Below are 21,678 nucleotides of genomic sequence, written 5' to 3'. Positions count from 1 at the left end.
ATGGTTTTTCCAGTAGTTATGTTCAGATGTGAGAAAGAAAGAAAAGAAAGCTGAACACTATAATTGATGCTTTCGAATCATGGTGCTGGAGAAGATTCTTGAGAGTCCTTGGACTTCAAGGAGATCAAACTAGTCAATCCTAAAAGATATCAACCCTGAATATTCATTAGAAGCACTGATGCTGAAGCTGAAGCTCCAATACTTTGGCCACCTGATACAAAGAGCTGACTCACTGGACAAGACCCTGATGCTGGGAAAGACTGAATGCAAAAGGAGAAGACAGCAGCAGAGGATAAGATGGTTGGAGGGCATCACTGACTCAACGGAATGAATTTGAGCAAACTCCAGGAGATAGTGGAGGACAGAGGAGCCTGGTGCGCTACAGTCAATGGGGTCACAAAGAGCTGGAGACAACTTAGCGACTGAACAACAGCAACAAAAATGCCAACTTCACTTTTCCTTTTCAGAGTCTAAACATTGCCATGTCCTCAAGTTGGTTCTAAATGCTTAAACTCTTGCCTTTTTTTTAATCTTCTGGTATTTATATCCTCTACATTCTAAAGATGATTAACTAAAAGGTCATCCATACTCTGGGTCAATAAAGATGAATTAATTCAATTGCATTATTGAAATGAGGAGTTAAGAATAATTCTGAAGCAGTGCATCCATGCTCAGAAAAAAGTTTGCATAGATCTCTTAGTAATATCACCGCGGCTTGGTGGCAATGTAAATTTGCCATTATTGCTCTGGTTGTCTTTAATCTAAGGCAATTCTTTATGTCAACCAGGAAAAATATTTTCATCTATAAATTGCTTTGAATAAATTGACTGGGGGTCTCATTCTAATCTATAAAACCATTCTAATCTATAAAAACTGGGGATCTCATGCTAATCTATAAAAAATACATAGAATCTTAAAACTAGTGTGAAGTAAGCAGTGATGAATATGCACATAGTTTTTATACTTCTCAATTCTTTTACCTGTCTGTACAGAAAGGATTACTTTTGGGGGGCAGCCTATTAACCTGTACTTAAAAGAAAAACTCCATGGAATTAAATTAAATTTATACTCCCAAAGTCTCCAGTCCAGTGAACAGACTTTATTATTTGCAGTCATTGTTTAAATTGGTTACTTTAAAAACTACATATATGATCAGAATGTTTTCTGATACATCTCACGGATTACTCACTCACAGGGAGGTCCCATGAATGAGGGAGCATGACACTTTAGGAGACTTAACGTAATTATGATTGTAAAACTAAGAACAATAGATTTAAAAATTCAAGGTCTAAACTTCCTTCTGGAATTGATCTCTGAGGTTAGGAATAAGGCAGGTTATGTATGCTCTTTCCCACACTCTAATCAGGAACTTAAGCAGATAATGCAAAAAATAGTGAGCACAGTTAAAGCAACAGAGCAGTTTCTGAATCTGATGCAGCACTTTATGTATAGGCACTTTCACATCTAACCTCCATTCTCTTCAAGCATGTCTGGCAAGAAGCAGAAGCATTTAAGAGTCAGATCATAGGATGTTCCTTAAAAGGACAAATGTATTCCTCAGGAACACAGGGGTAGACAGAGAAGAAAGAGAGTCCAAAATAGAGGCAGAAAATTGACTGAGCTTTGTTAAACTGTCCCAAATTAACTGAAAGAAAAGTAAGGTAATGTTGACAGATTTAGCAAATTAAAATATAGGAGACCTAGGTAAATTAGCATTTCATATAAATAAGAAATAATTTTTATTTAATATAGATATTCCCCATTCAATATTTGGAACATACTTATACAAAAAATAAATATACTTATTGTTTACCAGAGATAAAGATTTTTGCATGGGTCATACTTATGCTAAGAAGTTACTAATATTTATCTGAAACAAATTTATATAGGAATCATGTTTTATCTAGCAATCCTAAGTTAAAGTTATCCGCTGTGAATGAAAACATTAGTAGGTATATCAAGTAGAATTTTTCCACAAATATGAGTTTCCAAGAATATCTTTTAAAAAGTAGTGGAAAGGAAACTGTTTATGTTAACCCACTTCACTGTTTTTCCTTCAGTTCAGTTCAGTCGCTCAGTCGTGTCCGACTCTTTGCGACCCCATGAATCGCAGCACGCCAGGCCTCCCTGTCCATCACCAACTCCCAGAGTTCACTCAGACTCACATCCATCGAGTCAGTGATGCCATCCAGCCATCTCATCCTCGGTCGTCCCCTTCTCCTCCTGCCTCCAGTCCCTCCCAGCATCAAAGTCTTTTCCAATGAGTCAACTCTTTGCATGAGGTGGCCAAAGTATTGGAGTTTCAGCTTTAGCATCATTCCTTCCAAAGAAATCCCAGGGTTGATCTCCTTCAGAATGGACTGGTTGGATCTCCTTGCAGTCCAAGGGACTCTCAAGAGTCTTCTCCAACACCACAGTTCAAAAACATCAATTCTTTGGTGCTCAGCTTTCTTCACAGTCCAACTCTCACATCCATACATGATCACTGGAAAAACCATAGCCTTGACTAGATGGACCTTAGTCAGCAAAGTAATGTCTCTGCTTTTGAATATGCTATATAGGTTGGTCATAACTTTTCTTCCAAGGAGTAAGAGTCTTTTAATTTCATGGCTGCAGTCACCATCTGCAGTGATTTTGGAGCCCCCCAAAATAAAGTCTGACACTGTTTCCCCATCTATTTGCCATGAAGTGATGGGACCAGATGCCATGATCTTCATTCTCTGAATGTTGAGCTTTGAGCCAACTTTGTCACTCTCCTCTTTCAATCTCATCAAGAGGCTTTTGAGTTCCTCTTCACTTTCTGCCATAAGGGTGGTGTCATCTGCATATCTGAGGTTATTGATATTTCTCCCAGCAATCTTGATTCCAGCTTGTGCTTCTTCCAGCCCAGCGTTTCTCATGATGTACTCTGCATGTAAGTTAAATAAGCAGGGTGACAATATACAGCCTCGACATACTCCTTTTCCTATTTGGAACCAGTCTGTTGTTCCATGTCCAGTTCTAACTGTTGCTTCCTGACCTGCATATAGATTTCTCAAGAGGCAGGTCAGGTGGCCCTCTTATTTTGATATAGGCAACTTGATTGGAAACACATACCATCGGAGATGTCACATCCTAGCTTGCCATGTGACTAGTGGCCACATCTGTCAATAAAGGGGCCAGGGTACCTGATTCTGCCACTTCTTAGATTTGTAATCTCCCACAAGCATGATTAACAGAAGGATTAAGTTAAACTACAAGGCACAAAGGTCATCACAGAACTGACATATACTAGACATTGGTCTGGTGGTGACTAGCAGCAGCAGCAGCAGCAGTAGTTTGTTTTATTACAAGCAAGTGTACATTACATGTAATAGATGGTACTGTCAGATCTGCTTGTAATTATGTTGATGGTCAGTATCAGTTCACTTTCAGGCTAACATAAGCAGCAGTACTTCCTCTGGAGCAGTTCCTGGAGCCTGCTGCACTAACTTGGTGAAGCAACAGTGTCACCTAGTGGTTGTCAAGTCAGCTGTTCAGTCGCTAAATCGTGTCTGAATCTTTGGGACCCGGTGACTTGCAGCACACCAGGCTTTCCTGTCCTTCACTATCTCCCTACGTTTACGCTAACTCATGTCCATTGAGTCAGTTATGCCATCCAACCATCTCATCCTCTGTCCTCTGTCAAGTCAGTAACAAACAATTAAGAACACCTGGATAAAGTTTGCCAGGGCTTGTATCTACAGAGACTTTATTATGTCAGTGATGACTTCTGATGGTATTTAATATTTTCCACAATATAGCATATCGAATTAGTCTCACTTTGCATTAAAATGATGCATACACTACTCCCAAAAGGGTCTCGGCTATCTGCTGCTTATACCTACCTGCACCTGGTGGTCTAACATATGCTGTCAAAGAAACAAATTCCAACTGCTTTAATTATAAAATTACTCATAGTTTTCAAACTTCTCACAGCTTCTCCTAACTCTACTATTCCCGGAAAATCCCAGCAGAAGGGAAGGAGGGAGGGGGGAGAACTGGAAATATGCATCTTGAGATTTACTCAATTACCAGCTTCAAATGATGTTCCTTCTATTCAGGTTAGAAGTTTCTGTTTTCTTTCTCATGCGGTCAAGAGGATCTATGATTTTCTTTTGGAAAAGAAAAGATCTTATTTTCCTGGAATTCAAATAGAGATATAAATATTCAATTACAAATTTTGTTTCTGAATTAGCTGGACCAGTGTCTACTCCAGTTATATTTTATAGCTTCTGTCCTGAAAGCCTCTTGAGATAAGAGATTTATAGTTCTTAAGGTTATTTATGTGAGTAAAATTTTTAAGAAGTAATGAATAATGCAGCTTTTGCTCACTTCCAAAGATGTCAAGAGAAATTAAGAATCCCAAATAGCCTTTGGGGGAGATTTTATTCTGATTCTACTTAATCTGTTTCTTATATGAGACTATTATAGACATCCCAAGCCAGAATTCCATGGCCTAGTGGCCAACAGATAATTAAATTAAGTAAAAATGACATTAAAACTGGTAATATATTGACTCAGATATGACTCGAGAGTGATTAATCAATGACTGCTAGAAATATGTCCTGAGTTTCTTAGAAATACATACACACACATTTCAAACATCCATTAGGAATTATTCTTTTTAAAGAACCAAACTTTTTTACATGCGTATTTTAAATCCCCAATGACTCTCTGTTATCAAAATATTTCTGTGGCTCCCAGACCTTTCACAGTTCTTTCTTCCCTAGACTCTCCTCCATTCTAAAGTTTTCATAAATATCTCATGACTGACATTATTTCACAATGTTCCTAGACTGGTGAGAATTATGATGCTCTCTTTTTCTCCTGATAAGAATGAGTGAAAATAGCCACATGGGTAATTTATTAGAAAGCACAAGTCAGAGCCCCTATAATCAGTCCCAAACAAGAGCAAAAATATGTCCTTTTTAAGATTTCTTTCTCCTCCAGTTGTCCCTTCTCCACCTGATACCAGAGGGAGACAGCTTAGGTACAATCCTACCATGCCAAACTCATAGACAGCTATCCCTGTCCTTCACCATCTCCCAGAGTTTGCTCAAACTCAAAGCCAATGAGTCCATGATGCAGATGGAAGGAACTGCATGTAAAGGTCAAAGGGAGAAGCAGCATAAAAGCTTCAGGACACTGAAGGGAGTATGATCAGAGAGTGGTGAGCTTAAGAAAAGAGAGGTGTGTGGTGAGATCAGTGGGGAGGTAAGAAAATCACAGAATGAGCCATGTCAAAGAGTTGGGACTTTGTCAAGAACTTAATTGGGAGCCATTGTTGGCTCATAGCAGCTTATTCATGATAGAAAGAAACTGGATAAAAATCCAAGGTGAAGGATAAATTAATAAAAGGTAGTATATTTATATTATGGAACAATAGTCAATAATAAAAAGAAACAAATTCATGATGCACATAAACACTATGGATGAATCTCAAAACTGTTATGCTAAGTGAAAAAATGCCTTACAGACAAGAATATATATAGTGCAATTCCTTTTACATGAAGTTCTGAAATGGGCAAAATCTATGGTGGAAAAACATCAGAATAGTAACTTCCTCTGGGAGATGAGGCAAGAATTTACTACAAAGTAGAGCTGCCAGATAGAATACAGGATTTCTAGTTAAATTTGAATTTCAGATAAACTTCAAAGAATTTTTTTGCATAAGTATATCCTATGGAACATTTGAGACATTATTATATTAAATATTTATCCATTGCTTCACTGAAATTCAAATTTAACTGGGTGTTCTGTAAAATCTAGCAAAACTACAGGGAAGGAACATGAGAAGATTTTCTGGAATGATGGTAATTCTCCATTATCTTGATGAGGGCTTATAAATGTATTTTTGCTGAAGTCATATAAATTTGTGCATGTAAACCCAGCAATCTCATCGCTGGGAATACACCCCAAGGAAACCAGAATTGAAAGAGACACATGTACTCCAATGCTCACTGCAGCACTATTTACAATAGCTAGGACATGGAAGCAACTTAGATGTCCATCAGCAGATGAATAAATAAGGGAGTTCTGGTACATATACACAATGAAATATTACTAAGCTATAAGAAGGAACACATTTGAGTCAGTTCTCATGAGATGGATGAACCTGGATCCTATTACACAGAGTGAAGGAAGTCAGAAAGACACACCCTGTGTATCAAGGCATATACATATGGAATCAAGAAAGACAGCACCAGTGATCCTACCAGCACAGCAGCAAAGGAGACACAGATGTGAAGAACAGACTTTGGACTCAGTGGGGAAAGCTGATGATGGGATAATTTGAGAGAACAGCATTGAAACATATATATTACCATATGTAAAACGGATGACCAGTGCAAGTTCAATGCAGGAAGCAGGGCACCCAAAGAGTGGTGGACAACCCAGAGGGATGGGGTGGGAGGGATGTGGGAGGGGGGTTCAGGATGGAGGGGACACATGTATAGCTGTAGCCGATCCGTGTTGATTTATGGTAAAAACCATCACGATATTGTAAAGTAAAGTGAAAGTCACTCAGCTGTGTCTGACTCTTTGCGACACCATGGACTATACAGTCCATGGAATTCTCTAGGCCAGAATACTGGAGTGGGTAGCCTATGCCTTCTCCAGGGAATTTTCCCAACCCAGGGATCGAACCCAGGTCTCCCACACTGCAGGAGGATTCTTTACCAGCCTTGTCACCAGGGAAGCCCATTGTAAAGTAATTATCCTCCAATTAAAATAAATTAATTTGTTTTAAAAAATGTAAATATCAAAGTTACCTCAGAAGAAAGAGAGAAACAAATATTGAACTCTAATTAGTGACATGCACATTGAAATATTAGAAGGGAAACCACTGATGTCTGCAACTTCAAAAATAAATTTAAAAAATAAGTTGGATCAGTGGCTGACTAGAGGGATGTAATAAAGCAGACAGAGTAAAATGTTAACAGTAGACTCTAGATGATGGATTTATGGGTATTCACTGTAAAATTCTTCCAAATTATCTATATGCTTAAAATTTTTATAATAAAATGTTAGGGGGAAAAAAGCCTTATTTCCTCTCATGGAGCCTACATTATAGTAGAGGGAGATGGGCAATAAATAAAATTAGTAGGCAGATTACAGAGTGAAATAGAAGGAATGGGAGAAGCAGTCAGAGGGAAGGGGTGGAGTAGGTGCTGTGGGTGAAACTCACAACCTGAAATATGGTGGCCAGGGAGGCACTTCCCAGAGGCTGAGGGGACTGAGCAGGCACATCTGAGAGAAGAGCCATCAGACGGGGGACGAGAGAAAGCAGAGACTGGGGTGGGGAGACTGATCCACTTTATTTTAAAGGAATTCCTCTCTGCTCATTGTGTCATGGAATTAGTAACTGGCGACAAACAGAATTTATTAATAATCCTAAAATATACATCTTTCTATTTGAATCTACCTTCCCACAACACAGACAATAACAAATTTATAACAGTAAAAGAGACTTGAGTTTCTCTTTTTTACTCAGCTATGTCTTTCTGAGGCAAGTGTGAGTGAACCAAAAAATTCCAGAGAGGACCCACAAAAGAGACAGAGAAATACTAACTCCAAATAATTCACAAAAAGTTAATGCTTCAGTTGCTTCAACTTCATTTGAGTAAATAAAAGTTTGTTGTAATTGTTAGAAAATGAACATATTTTGCAGTGTTTCAGATTCTAACATAATGTTAGAATTTCAGAAGGATTACAGATTGGCAAGAAGAGACCACAATCTCATATGCTAACGAAAGTGAAAGTCTCTCAGTCGTGTCCGACCCTTTGTGACCCCGAGGGACTAATAGTCCATGGAATTCTCCAGGCCAGAATACTGGAGTGGGTAGCCTTTCCCTTCTCCAGGGGATCTTCCCAACCCAGGGATCGAACGCAGGTCTCCCGCATTGCATACATATGCCAATGGACACCCATATATATGTGGAGTAACATTAAATTTCTCGTTTAATTGAATGGTTCTAACACAGGGCAGAAGCAGATGCATCCTTCCTCAGATGTATCCTTCCTGTGATCATGCATGGTCATGCATCCAGCAAAACTAAGTCTCCTGAGCTCAGAGTCATGCTTTCTCTTTAGTACACATTTAGTTATTTGGTGCTTTCTAGCATTCTTCCTACACTTTTTGCCTTTCAAAGACTCAACTGATTCCTATTCATTATACCCACAGAATTCATTACCTCACTTGTTTCAGATTTTTGATCAAATATTACCCTATCAGACCCAGATTACTCTCTATAAAATATATCCTTGGGGACTTTCCGGGTGGTTCAGTGGTTAAGAATCTACCCTCCAATGCAGGGGAGGCAGGTCTGACCCCTGGTTGGGGAACTAAGATCCAACATGTGGCAGGGCAGCTAAGCCCATGTGTAGCCCCCAGAGAAAGGCCAAGCGATGCAAGGAACAGTCCACACACCACGGTGAACACCCAGTACAGTCAAATGTTTTAAAAAAAAGTATTCTCATAATTTCTCTCTCTCTTGAATCCTATTTTATTTCTCTTCAAAGTACATATCACCATATTATTTGTCTGGCTTTTATTGTTTGCCTCCCCAACCCCATCAGAATATAAGCTTTCTAAAATCAGAGACTTGCCAGTTTTGCTCACTGCTATATTCCTAAAACAGAAAACAGTACCTGGTAGACAGAAAACAGTGCCTGGTAGACAGGAGCCCCTCAATAAATATTTGCTTAATACATGAATAAGTAATTTGTGAAGAATAGAATCACTTCTATTTTAGATAGTGAAGCTTGGAAACCTGGGTTAAAAATGAAGAAAGAGATTTAGCAGCTACTCCCCTAGCTATGATAAGTGAAGCTAAATGAAACTGGTGGGAATGGTGAGTTCCTTCAGGTGAAGAAAAAGTGCTAAGAGACAATAAAATGGGACTAAGAGAAATCTCCTCATAGAACCGTTGGTCTTGCGTGAAGATATAGAAGACAATTCAGTTAAAGCTATGGGCAAGAGGCCATCAGGAAAATAATGATCCTAAGGCATAAAGTTCCAAGAGGCAGAAGATGCTCAATCAAGACCAAACCTACAGAACAGCCAGATGAGGAGCAGCTGGATCGGTAGGAAGTCACTGATGACCTCTGAAAGGCCATTTTTGGAATAATATGGCAGAAACCAAGTCTCGGTAACTTGAGATATAAGCGGGGGTGGGGAAGGGGAGGGGCGCGGGGGGTAAAAAATGTGGAGGTAGACAGCCAACAGTCTCCATGTCCCCTGAGCTTCAAGAATACCTGAAATGCTTGTTGAATAAGTGAACACATAGATAAATGAGTGAATACAATTTTCTCCCCAAAACCAAGGTTGGTACATAAATTGTAGCTGAAGTCATGAGATTAAAATGGTAAACAAACATGCTTTTCAATAACGTAGGTTGCATAAGGTATTTCCCTAATCAAAATCAATTTTCTCAGTAGTTTTCCCTCGGCAAACATACACATTTTATTCCTGCGACTCATTTTTAAGTGAGCTCCTATGACTTTCATTTGTACCTTGTGTTTTGTTTTTTTTTTGTTTGTTTGTTTAAAATGCATTCTTGGTTAATGGAGCCTTTAGAAATTTTCCTCGACGCAACTCTGTCTCAGTGGGGCTTGACTCTTGCATTCTTCCGAACTGAGAGCCTCTCAGTTAAGCTCCATTTATTTAGCTTCTCAGGTATGCCAGAGGCAACCCTGCTGCATGAAGGACCATATCCTGAAGTGAACTAAAAAAGGCCTAGTTAGGAAGGTAACATGGTAATAAAACATACGTAAGATGAAAAATCACTCACCTTTCCATAAGAACCACCACCAATTAGTCACATGAATAGTGATGTTTAAAAATAAATTATAATTAAATTTCTTGCTTTTCTGAACCCACAGCAAATTTATCTTAGTCTGTCCCTGGGGTCTCATATAAGCGTGTGCATCAAAATCACCTGGAGGAGCTTTTAGTCACAGACTGTTATACTATACTCTCCTGGTTTCTGATTCAGCAGTTCAGGGTGAGGACAGATAATTTGCACTTCCAACAAGTTTTCAAGTGATGTGGATGCTGCTGGACAGAACCACATTCCAAAAGCTACTCATCTATGCAAACTGTACTACACATTTTCATAACTTTCCCCTCTACTTTTCTGTTGTCCCACAGAGAAAAGGAGTCAAATTCTCATCCCAGCACTACTTCCCATGGTTTTCTTGTGGAAAAAAAAAAAATTGATAAGCTTTAAAAGCAAGAACAAAGTGATGTTAGGAGTAACCAAGACTGGGTTTTCAGCTTCTACACATTTTTAAGTGGAATGAAGGTTTTACCTTAGTCAAGAGGACTTTAGTATCCTTAAGAAAAAGATGATGGTGGTATCACTGTCCTGATTTCATATTGTACTTCAAAGCTAAAGTAATCAAAATATCATGGTATTGAAAGAAAAATATACACAGGTCAATGAAACAGAATTGAGAGCTCAGAAATAAGTCCACACATATATGGACAGTTAATTTACAACAGAGGAGCAGAAAACATACAATGGAGAAAGGATAGTCTCTTCAATAAATGGTACTGGGAATACTGAACAGCCACATACAAAAGAACAAAAATAAACCACATCATACACAAAACTCAGCTTTAAAGAATTGAATGTAAAACCTAAAACCATAAAACTCCTCGAAAAAACACAGACATTATACTCTGACACTGGTCTTAGCAATATATTTTTAGATACATCTCTTCAGGGAAAGGAAACAAAAACGAAAATAAATTTCCAGTATTCTTGCCTGGAGAATCCCATAGACAGAGGAGCCTGGCAGGTTACAGTCCATGAAGTCGCAAGAGTTGGACACGACTTAGCAACTAAACCACCACCACCACATCAATCTAAAATGTTTTTGCACGACAAAGGAAACCATCAACACCAAGAAAAGACAACCTCCAACAGGAGAAGATATTTGCAAATGAAGTATCAAATAAAGCATTTACATCCAAAATATGTAAAGAACTCATAAAACTCAACAACAAAAAGTCTGATTCAAAAATGGGCAGAGGATCTGAATAGATATTTTTCCAAGGAAGACATACAGAAGACCAACAGGCATATGAAAAGATGTCCAACATCATTAATTATTAGGGAAATCAAAACCATGAGATATCACCTCCTACCCATTAGAAGGGATACTACCAAAAAGGCAAAAAACAACAATCACTGGTAAGGATGCGGAGAAAAGGGAACCCTCACACACTGTTGGTGGGAAAGTAAATTGGTGCAGCCTCTGTGGAAAATAGTATGAAGTGAAATAAAGTCACTCAGCCGTGTCTGACTCTTTGCAACCCCATGGACTGTAGCCCACCAGGCTCCTCTGTCCATGGGATTTTCCAGGCAAGAATACTGGAGTGGGCTGCCATTTCCTTCTCCAGAAAACAGTATGGAGGTTCCTCAAAAAATTAAAAATATGTATGTGTTGATCCAATCTTCCAATGTATCTGCTCCCCCCACCCTTTACACCCCATAATCATAAGTTTATTTTCTACATTTCTAAGTTTATTTTAGTTTTTAAGAATATATATGTGTTTAAAAGTTCACATGTAGCCTTTTTTTAGTTTCCATGTATAAGTGATATCATGTGATATTTGTCTTTCTCTGCCTGACTTACTTCCCTCAGTATGAGACTCTCTAGGTCCATTCATGTTGCTGTGAATGGCATATGCATAAAATAGATAACTAACAAGGGCCTACTGTATAACACAAGAAACTCTACTCAGTACTCTGTAATGGCTTATGGGGGAAAGAATCTAAAAAGAGTAGATATATGTATTTGTATAATAGATTCACTTTACTGTACACCTGAAACTAACAATGAAAAGGACACCTTTTTTTAGGTGCTAGTTCTAGACGGTCTTGTAGGTCTTCATAGAACTGTTCAACTTCAGCTTTTTCAGCATTACTGGTCAGGGCATAGACTTTGATACTGAATGGCTTGCCTTGGAAATGAATGAGATCATTCTGTCGTTTTTGAGATTGCATCCAACTACTGCATTTCAGACTCTTGACTATGATGGCTACTCCATTACTTCTAAGGGATTCTTGACCATAGTAGTAGATACAATGGTCATCTTAGTTAAATTCACCCATTCTGGCCTATTTTAGTTTGCTGATTCCTAAAATGTTCACATTCACTCTTGCCATCTCCTGTTTGACCACTTCCAATTTACCTTGATTCATGGACCTAACATTCCAGGTTCCTATGTAATATTGCTCTTTACAGCATCAGACTTTACTTCCATCACCAGTCACATCCACAGCTGGGTGTTGTTTTTGTTTTGGCTCCGTCTCTTCATTCTTTCTGGAGTTATTTCTCTATTGATCTCCAGTAGCATATTGGGCACCTACTCACCCGGGGAGTTCATCTTTCAGTGTCCTATCTTTTTAGCTTTTCATACTGTTCATGGGGTTCTCAAGGCAATAATACTGAAGTGGTTTGCCATTCGCTTCTCCAGTGGACCGCACTTTGTCAGAACTCTCCACCATGACCTGTCCATCTTGGTTGGCCTTACAGGGCATGCCTCATAGTTTCATTTCAAGGCTGTGATCCATGTGATCAGACTGTGTTTTTCAGGCTGTCTGCCCTCTGATGGATAAGGATAAGAGGCTTATGGAATCTTCCTGATGGGAGAGACTGACCGTGGTAGAAACTGGGTCTTGTTCTGATCGGTGGGGCCATGCTCAGTAAATCTTTAATTTTCTGTTGATGGGTGGAGCTGTGTTCCCTCCCTGTTATCTACCTGGGGCCAAACTATGATGGAGGTGATGAAGACAATGGCAACCTCCTTCAAAGGATCCCATGCATGCACTGCTACACTCAGTGCCCCCAACCCTGCAGCAGGCCACCTCCAACCCACGCCTCCACCGGAGACTCCTGGACACTCCCGGGCAAGTCTGGGTCAGTCTCTTGTGGGGTCACTGCTCCTTTCTCTGGGTCCTGGTGCACACAAGGTTCTGTTTGTGCCCTCCAAGAGTCTATTTCCCTCCTCTGTAAGTTCTGGCAGCTCTATGGTGGAGTTAATGGCCACCTCCTACAAAAGGGCTTATGCCACAGCTAAGTCTGCTGCAACCAGAGCCCCTGTCCCTGTGGCAGTCCACTGCCGACCCATACCTCCACAGGAGATGCTCAAACACTCTTGAGAGTCCCTCGGATTGCAAGGAGATCCAACCAGTCCATCCTAAAGGAAATCAGTCCTGAATTTTCATTGGAAGGACTGATGCTGAAGCTGAAATTCCCATACTTTGGCCACCTGATGTGAAGAACTGACTCATTTGAAAAGACCCTGGTGCTGGGAAAGATTAAAGGCGGGAGCAGAAGGGGATGACAGAGGATGAGATGGTTGGATAGCATCACCAACTCAAAGGACATGAGTTTGAGTAAACTCCAGGAGTTGGTGATGGACAGGGAGGCCTGGCGTGCTGCAGTCCATGGGGTCACAAAGAGTCAGACGTGACTGAGTGACTGAACTGAACTGAAATTAACAATATTATAAATCAATTATACTTCAATAAAAAATGTTTTAATTAAAAATAGAACTATTACATGATCCAGCTATTCTACTTCTGTATATTTATCTGAAGAATATAAAAACACTGATTTGAAAAGACATATGCCCCCTATGTTCATTGTAGCATTATTTAAAAATAGCAAAGATATGGGAACAACCTAAGTGTTCATGAATGATGAATGGATAAAGATATGGGATATTATATACTACTACTCAGTCATAAAAGATAAGATGCAATATTGTCATTTGCTACAACAGGGAAGCACCTTGAGGGAATTACGCTAAATGAAATAAGAGAAAGATGAATATTATATGATTTCACTTATATGTGGAATATAAAATAAACAAGCAAAATAAACACACAGATACAGAGAACATATTAGTGATTACCAGAAGGGAAGTGGGTTGGGGGAGGGCAAAATGGATAAAGGGGATTAACCATATGGCAGTGAATGGAAACTAAACTTCTGGTAGTGTATACAGAAGCTGAAATATAACACTGAATATATGAAACTTACATAATGCTATAAACCAATGTTACCTTAATAAAGAAAGAAAAAGAAAGATTTTAGTGCCTCTTAGAAAATAAGAACTCAACTGAAATCATAATTGAACTATCCAGCACTAAAAAATGATTCTCTCTCACTTGCAAAATACCCATAAAATAAACACTTGACCCCATCAAAATAGAATGACAAAAAAATGACACTCAATCACCACACACACTGATTTTTCTATTTTTTTATTTTATTTTTCAGCACACTTAAGAGTCTAAACAATCTAAAGGTAGACTGTGGTGCTTAAATTGGTCCTTTACTTTTCTTTTCTTCCTTTACTTAATGTATTGACAAAGAGCAGGGTATCACAAGCCGGGCATAATCTGACTATGTGTGCAGAGCTGATGGGTAAGTCATGTGAGGCTCTAAATGACCTTCTTACCTGCTCTACCTCTGAGCAATCCCAAAGATGTTATGGTTACGTTGGTAAAAACATTTATAAGAACAAATTAATATTCGAAGAGGTACCAGCTGTAGATTTCTGCTTATTTTCCAGTTCTAAAAAGTAAAGATTAAAAATAAAATTAAGGCACCACTCAATAAATATTTTAAACATTTACAATATTTTAAGTATTTTAAGTATATAAATATTAGCTTTCTCAGAGATTTCAGAATATTGATTTCTAAAGTACATGCTAAACTATTTATGCTTGATTTGCTCTTTTCCCACACACAAACAAACAAGCTTAACTAGTTAACAAAGGCGTGCTGCTGTGTGCTGTGCCTAGTCGCTCAGTCGTGTCTGACTCTTTGTGACCCCAAGGACTGTAGCCCACCAGGCTCCTCTCTCCATGGGATTCTCCAGGCAAGAATCCTGGAGTGGGTTGCCATTCCCTTCTCCGGGGGATCTTCCCAACCCAGGGATCAAACCCAGGTCTTCTTCACTGCTGGTGGATTCTTTACTGCCTGAGCCACCAGTGAAGCCCTAAGAAGGGCATACTCAACACTAAATAAAATTCAAATGATAAAAGATTATCTAGGCTTTTATCCAAAGATATTGTATTGCCTAGTTGTAAAGTTTCTGGGATGAAGGCAAAAAAAAATGATACAGAATCCACACAAACCTGATTCTGATCTACAGGGATGTTAAAATGATCAGTAAACAGAGACTAACTGAACACTTCAATACACATCTCAGTTTTACCTAGCATCCATGTCTCATGGAAATTAATCTTCCTGATACTCTATTTATTGTCTGCAATGTTCATTAAGATTTTCATGGGCTAGGTTTCAGGCAAGTTGGCCAATATATGACTTAAGTTTTTGTACTTACAATATCTCTCATGTTACTTCTAAATGTACAAATAAGGAATTGTAGAACATATACACTAAGTTGGTATACATGTTCTGACCATTTCAATTCAGTTCTGTTCGGTCATTCAGTCGTATCCAACTCTTTGCAGCCCCATGGACTGCAGCAGACAGGCCTCTCTGTCCATCACCAACTCCCAGAGTTTACTCAAACTCATGTCCATTGAGTCAGTGATGCCATGCAACCATCTCATCCTCTGTCGTCCCCTTCTCCTCCCACCATCAATCTTTCACAGCATCAGGGTCTTTGCAAATGAGTCAATTCTTCACATCAGGTGGCCAAAGTACTGACCTCTTATTGTACATGTTCTGACCACTATATTTGAAATAATGGCAACCTCAAAGCTTACCATTTATATGCTTTATAAACACTTCTGAGGTCAACACAGCTCTCAGTGAGAGAGTCCAAAACAGAGTCAAAGTTTAATTGGTTGATAACGCTGCTTAGTTTTATCATTAACCAACCCACTGGGCTATCATTATCACAATCCACAGTAAAAGATTTCATTACTGTTCTGTTCACTCTTCCATAAAAGAACACCCTGGGCCTATTTAAAGGTTAAAGCACCTAAATACAGCTATTAATCCACCCTCAAGAGAGTAATAATCTTTCAACTTGGTAATAAATCAATGAAGAGCCAAAGGTTCAGAGAATACTAATGATAAAATATTTCGGATGAGGGTGAAAATTAGAATCTCTACAAACTTGACTTATCTCCTAGAAGTTTACATGGTCAACCAGGAAACATGACTGAAATTCCCTAATGGGAATATTATTTTTTGTCTGTCAGCACCCATTTCCCACCAACTGGCACAAAAGCCCACCTGTTCCTTTAAGGAACTACCCATACTCCAATTTCAGTGCAAATGTTATGAAAGAGAGAGGGCAACTGATCCCACTACCATAGCCATGTAAGCACATGACCCAAGAGCTTCCAAGAAAACCGATAATCATCAGCCCCAAAGCTTTCCCTGAATCTGTTGAGAGAGGGAAGCGCCCCCTCCACAGCCAAAAGACACAACTGAGAGAACAGTAACCGGAGAGCAAGGGTGCCCCCAGTGGCTCAGTGGTAAAGATCCACCTACAAAGCAGGAGCCACAGGAGATGCAGGTTCGATCCCTGGGTCGGGAAGATCCCCAGGAGGAGGGCATGGCAACCCACTCCAGTGGGTTGTTCTTGCCTGGACAATCCCATGGACAGAGGAGCATGGCAGGCTACACTCCACAGGATCACAAAGAGTGAGACACGACTGAAGCAACTTAGCACACATGCACGCAATCTGAGAGAAAAGTCAAAACAAAGGAAACCAGGAGGACAAATTCTGGATGAATAAATTTGGATACCCAACCCAGCATGATTAAATATTCAGCCAGACTTATCCCTAGACCTTCTTCATTACTTGAGTTAGTGCATGAGGTGGGTTTCTTTTACTTGCAGCTAGGAATTATCACAAATAACAACCAAAAACCTGTACCCCATTAGGCAAAAGTGTCAAAGATACAAAGATATATAAGAAGCAATCCCTGCCTCTAAGAATCTTTCAGCAACTAGTTGGAAATGTAAGACATAAACACAAAAAAATAACTAGAAACATAAGGCTCAATCCAATGACGTGTTCTGCATGAGCGCAGAGAAAAGACACATCACCATAGGCTGCATATGAAGCAAGACTTCACAGTATAACAAAACAATGAACTAGGGCTTTAAGTATGTCTAGGATGTGGCTACCTGGAGAAGATACAAAAAGACATTTATTAATAGAAAAGGTTAACTATGAGAGCAGTAATTCAAGAATGTTCATTTTGTATTGGGAAAAATATACTCTCTATATAAACAATAAACATCATAAAATTTTGACTCACGGGACATCAACAATAAATATTAGTCCAAAGATAAAAAGAATTCATAAGTAGTTGTACAGTATCAGACACATTATATATAATAATTCAAATCTACTCTATATGAGATCAAATTGATTAATTAGCTTATAATGGTTGTATGTTGAAATGGTACTTAAATAACTAATGACAAAAGCCGAAATCTACATGTGGCCTTTCCATATACATAGTAGATAACCCTCTCATCTAACAAGCTATTCCTGTCAACTACTGTAACACATCTCATCCAAAAGTAACGGCTATCAAAATATACCGTGCTACATGCACTTCACTCAGCTTCTGTTTAAAAACCAGGACAAAGAGCAGAGCCATGAACCAAGAGGAGGAGGTTGAAGAAAGACAAACAAACCAAGGAAGCAAGCGTGGCCATACAGCAATCCAGTTCTCTTTGTCCCGTTTCTCCATGAGGTGAAAAGTTCATAACAGGAACTATTAAAAGCATTTTCTATTTCTACTGTGGTTTTAGCCATTCTCCCTCGTGTCTTTAAGAAACTGCATGAGCAGAATTTGACTTGGCACTTGCTGCAAGCAGGAATGCAAGATGTCTGTGTTCCTCATTCCTCTTCTGGAGGATATTATTATTTAATTAGAATACAGTATTTTATTTAAATTTTTTAGTATCTTATTTTACCAAAAGCCATTATCAGCTTTGTATTGAACAATTTGTGGTTATTCTCTGAGTTAATAATTACTATTTTGATATCATATCTCTCACGGCTATTAACTGTTTCCTGGGAATTTTACTGAGAAAAATGGACTCAATATAATTCCTTGATAATATACTTTTCCATCTAAAGTCTTTGGACTCAGTAATGCTTACATGAGAAAAGAAAATCTCTAATACCTCAACTCTTGATGCCCATTTAAGTTTCTATTTCCATCTGTGGCACTGTCAACACTATGACAGATATATTTCTAATTGTATAACATACACCCATTTGAAATAAGCATTTACAAAGGAATTATGACACACAGAGCAGACATGTCTTCAAAAACCTCAATTAAAACACCTCGTAACTCTACCAAAGATAAATACCGCTTGTTGTTTACAGTTAGAAACTGAAACGCTAAAACATCCTTTTTATCAAGCCAAAGTCAGAGAAGAAGGAAAGGAGTTGGTTTATGATTTTCTATCTTTTTAGCAAAAAGCTTTAAAATGTGAAATGCTACACTAAAGTCTAATTTTCAGTCTTTAGTCTCTACAGTGAAATGCATTATTTCATAAAGGAAATAAACATGATTATAATCCTCTCCGTATTTTAAGGAAAAGTAGTCTTACACTTTGAAGTTTGAAAATGCATGCTTACTAAGTTTTATATTCATTGAATGGTGGAATTGAGAGTTGTTTTTAAAATATGCCTGAGTGACAACTACCATATTTTAAGCTTTAAGAAATCAAAAGCTATCAAAATACATATTTATATCATATAGTATAAAGCAGAGCTTTGGATAAAGTTTCAGTATTTCATGAAGCGCAAGGACTAGGAAAGAAGAGATAGATGTCTTTCTTTTTTTTTTTAGGAAAAGGTATCATGGTAGGCAGGAAAAAGGCTCCCCTAAAATATCCAGGTCTTAAACGCTGGAACCTGTGACTACATATGTTATCTTACATGGAAAAAGAGACTTTGCAGGTGTGATAAAATTAAAGATCTTTTAAAAAAAAAAGATTAAAAGGATCTCAAGATGGAGCGGTTAGCCTGAATTATCCAGGTGGACCCAGTTTCATCATAAGGACCACTGAAAGTGTAAGAGGGAGACAAAAGAGAAAGTCCAAGTGACGTGGTCTGAGAAGGACTAGATTTGCCAATGCTGGCTTTGAGGATGGAGGAAGGAGACCATGAGCCAAGGAATGTAGGTGGCCACTAAACCCTGGAAAGAGTGAGAAAATGGATTCTCTCTTGGAGGAAAGAATCCTCCAGAAGGAATGCAGACCTCCTGACACTGATTTTAGCACAATAACACTCACATTGGAATTCTGACCTACTAAACTACAAGATAATACATTTTTGTTGTTAAAACATCAAGATTATTAGAAATTTGTTACAGCAGCAATGGGAAACGAATACTAGTATCATGTTCTGAATTAGCAGGACCATGAAAAGCATGACTATGATAGCCACTCTCCCAACTAAGGAATCAAGGCACTCTGGAGCTAGGAGAGATTTTGAATCTACTCACTTCATTATACAGATGAGGAAACTGGTCCAGATATAATGAGAAGGAAGGTGACTTACCTTAGGCCTCATAGTTAGAGGCAGAGACATGACAAGAATCTAAGTTCACTAAAGTCTAGATCATTTTAGTCACAGTGTGCCTCCCAGCTTCTTTCTCCAATGTAGTGTTTTGATCAGAGTTTAATAATAATTTGCAGAACTGTTTGGAAGAATGAACAGTTATTGGAAAGTGTACATATTTTCAAATAAAGCATAAAAGTCTGTTGTCTGCTGTCCTAGTCTGTCTCCAACTGATTGCTAAACATAGTCACTTGAATTATCCACATATCACTTGAAACTCAACATGTCTAAAATGAAACTTGAAGTCTTGCCCCAAATCAGATCCCTCGGGAATCTTCTGGGTTTTCCACGTCCAATCAGTCACCGCGTTCTGCTCTCTTTCCTCCCTCATGGCGCTTCCCTTCCTTGCATTTCTACTTCTACCCCCCACATTCCACCAGGCAAGCACTCTAACCAGTCTCTGTTCTTTAGTTTCTCTTCTCTTCAAACTCCAATTACTCTAGCATAAATGATTCCTTCTAAATCCCAAATGACTCCTTCTAAAATTCTTTTTTATAGCATTGACTCGTCCCCACACATTCAGGAGCACTCCATTTCCAAAGAGGATCAAGTTCAAACTCTTTATTCTATCCTTTCCCATGTTCACAGAATTTGACCTTAATATTTCTGTCTCTTTCTCCTACTCTTAGCCACAAATCACCTTAATTGATTCATTGCCTATAAACATGACTCTATCGCCTCCATACTGTTCTCTTCTCCTAGAATATCTTCCCTGCTTCCTTCTCCATGTATCTGAATTCTAACTATGTTAATGCCCTGCACAAGTTTCAGCATCTGCCTAGGCACTTCCTAGGCCTGACAACCTATAGCAATCTCATCTTACACTTTGAATCCCTAAAGCAACTAGTCTCATTTAACATTTTGAGTTTATAGCTAATGTCTTTTACACCTTCAGAGTTTAAACTCTTAGATTTTAACCATTTGAGACAAACTAGGTTCCCTATTTGTTTCCATGGTACTTAGCACCCAGACGTCCCTGCTTAAAGCAAGCTCTCAAATATCTATGGAATGACTGAAAGTGAAAATGAAAGGTGAAAGTGAAAGTTGCTCAGTCGTGTCTGACTCTTTGTGACCCCACGGACTATACAGTCCATAGAATTCTCCAGGCCAGAATACTGGAGTGGGTAGCCTTTCCCTTCTCCAGGGGATCTTCCCAACCCAGGCATCAAACCCAGTCTTCCACATTGCAGGTGGATTCTTTACCATCTGAGCCACAAGGGAAGCCCTGAAAGTGAGTATAAAAATACAAGATGAACATTCAGAATGACAACTCCTCTATTCCACATAAGCACCAGGAACGAGCACTCCTCTAAAGTTAACTGCTTCAATTAGGAAGTGTAGGAATATTCAGTTTTGCTTAGGACAGTCCTGGCTTCCTGATTTTTCAGTTACTAAGAATGCTGTCTACTTTCACTCTCAAAAGAATCTTGACTAACATGATATACTATACATGGTCAGTCCACCCTTAGGGCAGTTTGGACTGTAATAAGGGCAGAAATCATAAAGAAAATCATGCTCATGACTCAGCGACCCATCTAGCTATGCAACATTCTCTCCAGTACAGAGTGATACTGCCCTCTCATCACCATCTCTGCATAATCAATGGCTTTTGAGTTTCACGTGGGAGGTTCAAACATTCTAGTAATGCACAGCAGATAAATGTGCTGCAGTTGAACGAAATTTAAGATTCTTTAGAAGGAAAAAAAAAAATCATGTATACTGAATACAATTGTTAACTCTACCAGGAAGTTTAAGAAAAGAGTTCCTTAAAGGGAAAAGAGAATTCAATGAATTCCCATAGAAGTAGAAGCAATCAAGAGACAGTATGTGAGATCATTCATGATGCTGTTATTGTTCAGTAGCTAAGTAGTTTCCCGACTATAGATCACCAGGCTCCTCTGTTCACCACCATCTCCCAGTTTTTCAAATTCACATCCATTGATTTGGTGATGCTACCTAACCGTCTCATTCTCTGCCACCCCCTTCTCCCAATCAATCTTTCCCAGCATCAGGGTCTTTTCCAATGAGTCAGCTCTTTGCATCAGGTGGCCAAAGT

At 38.8% G+C, this 21,678-nt stretch overlaps 1 protein-coding gene across 1 annotated transcript in view; it reads right to left on the bottom strand.

The window, feature by feature from the left end:
* LRRC69 (leucine rich repeat containing 69) overlaps positions 14,306-21,678 on the bottom strand; it is a 76,025-nt gene continuing 68,652 nt past the window's right edge. Inside the window, exon 8 of the mRNA XM_005689249.3 lies at positions 14,306-14,616. Within this exon, the coding sequence (XP_005689306.2) occupies positions 14,506-14,616 (111 nt within the window). The 3' untranslated portion in view covers positions 14,306-14,505. The remainder of the gene's footprint in view (positions 14,617-21,678) is intronic.

This window comes from Capra hircus, chromosome 14 (genome assembly GCF_001704415.2).
Source record: "Capra hircus breed San Clemente chromosome 14, ASM170441v1, whole genome shotgun sequence".
Lineage (NCBI taxonomy): Eukaryota > Metazoa > Chordata > Mammalia > Artiodactyla > Bovidae > Capra > Capra hircus.
This window is presented reverse-complemented; position numbering and strand designations above follow the sequence as displayed.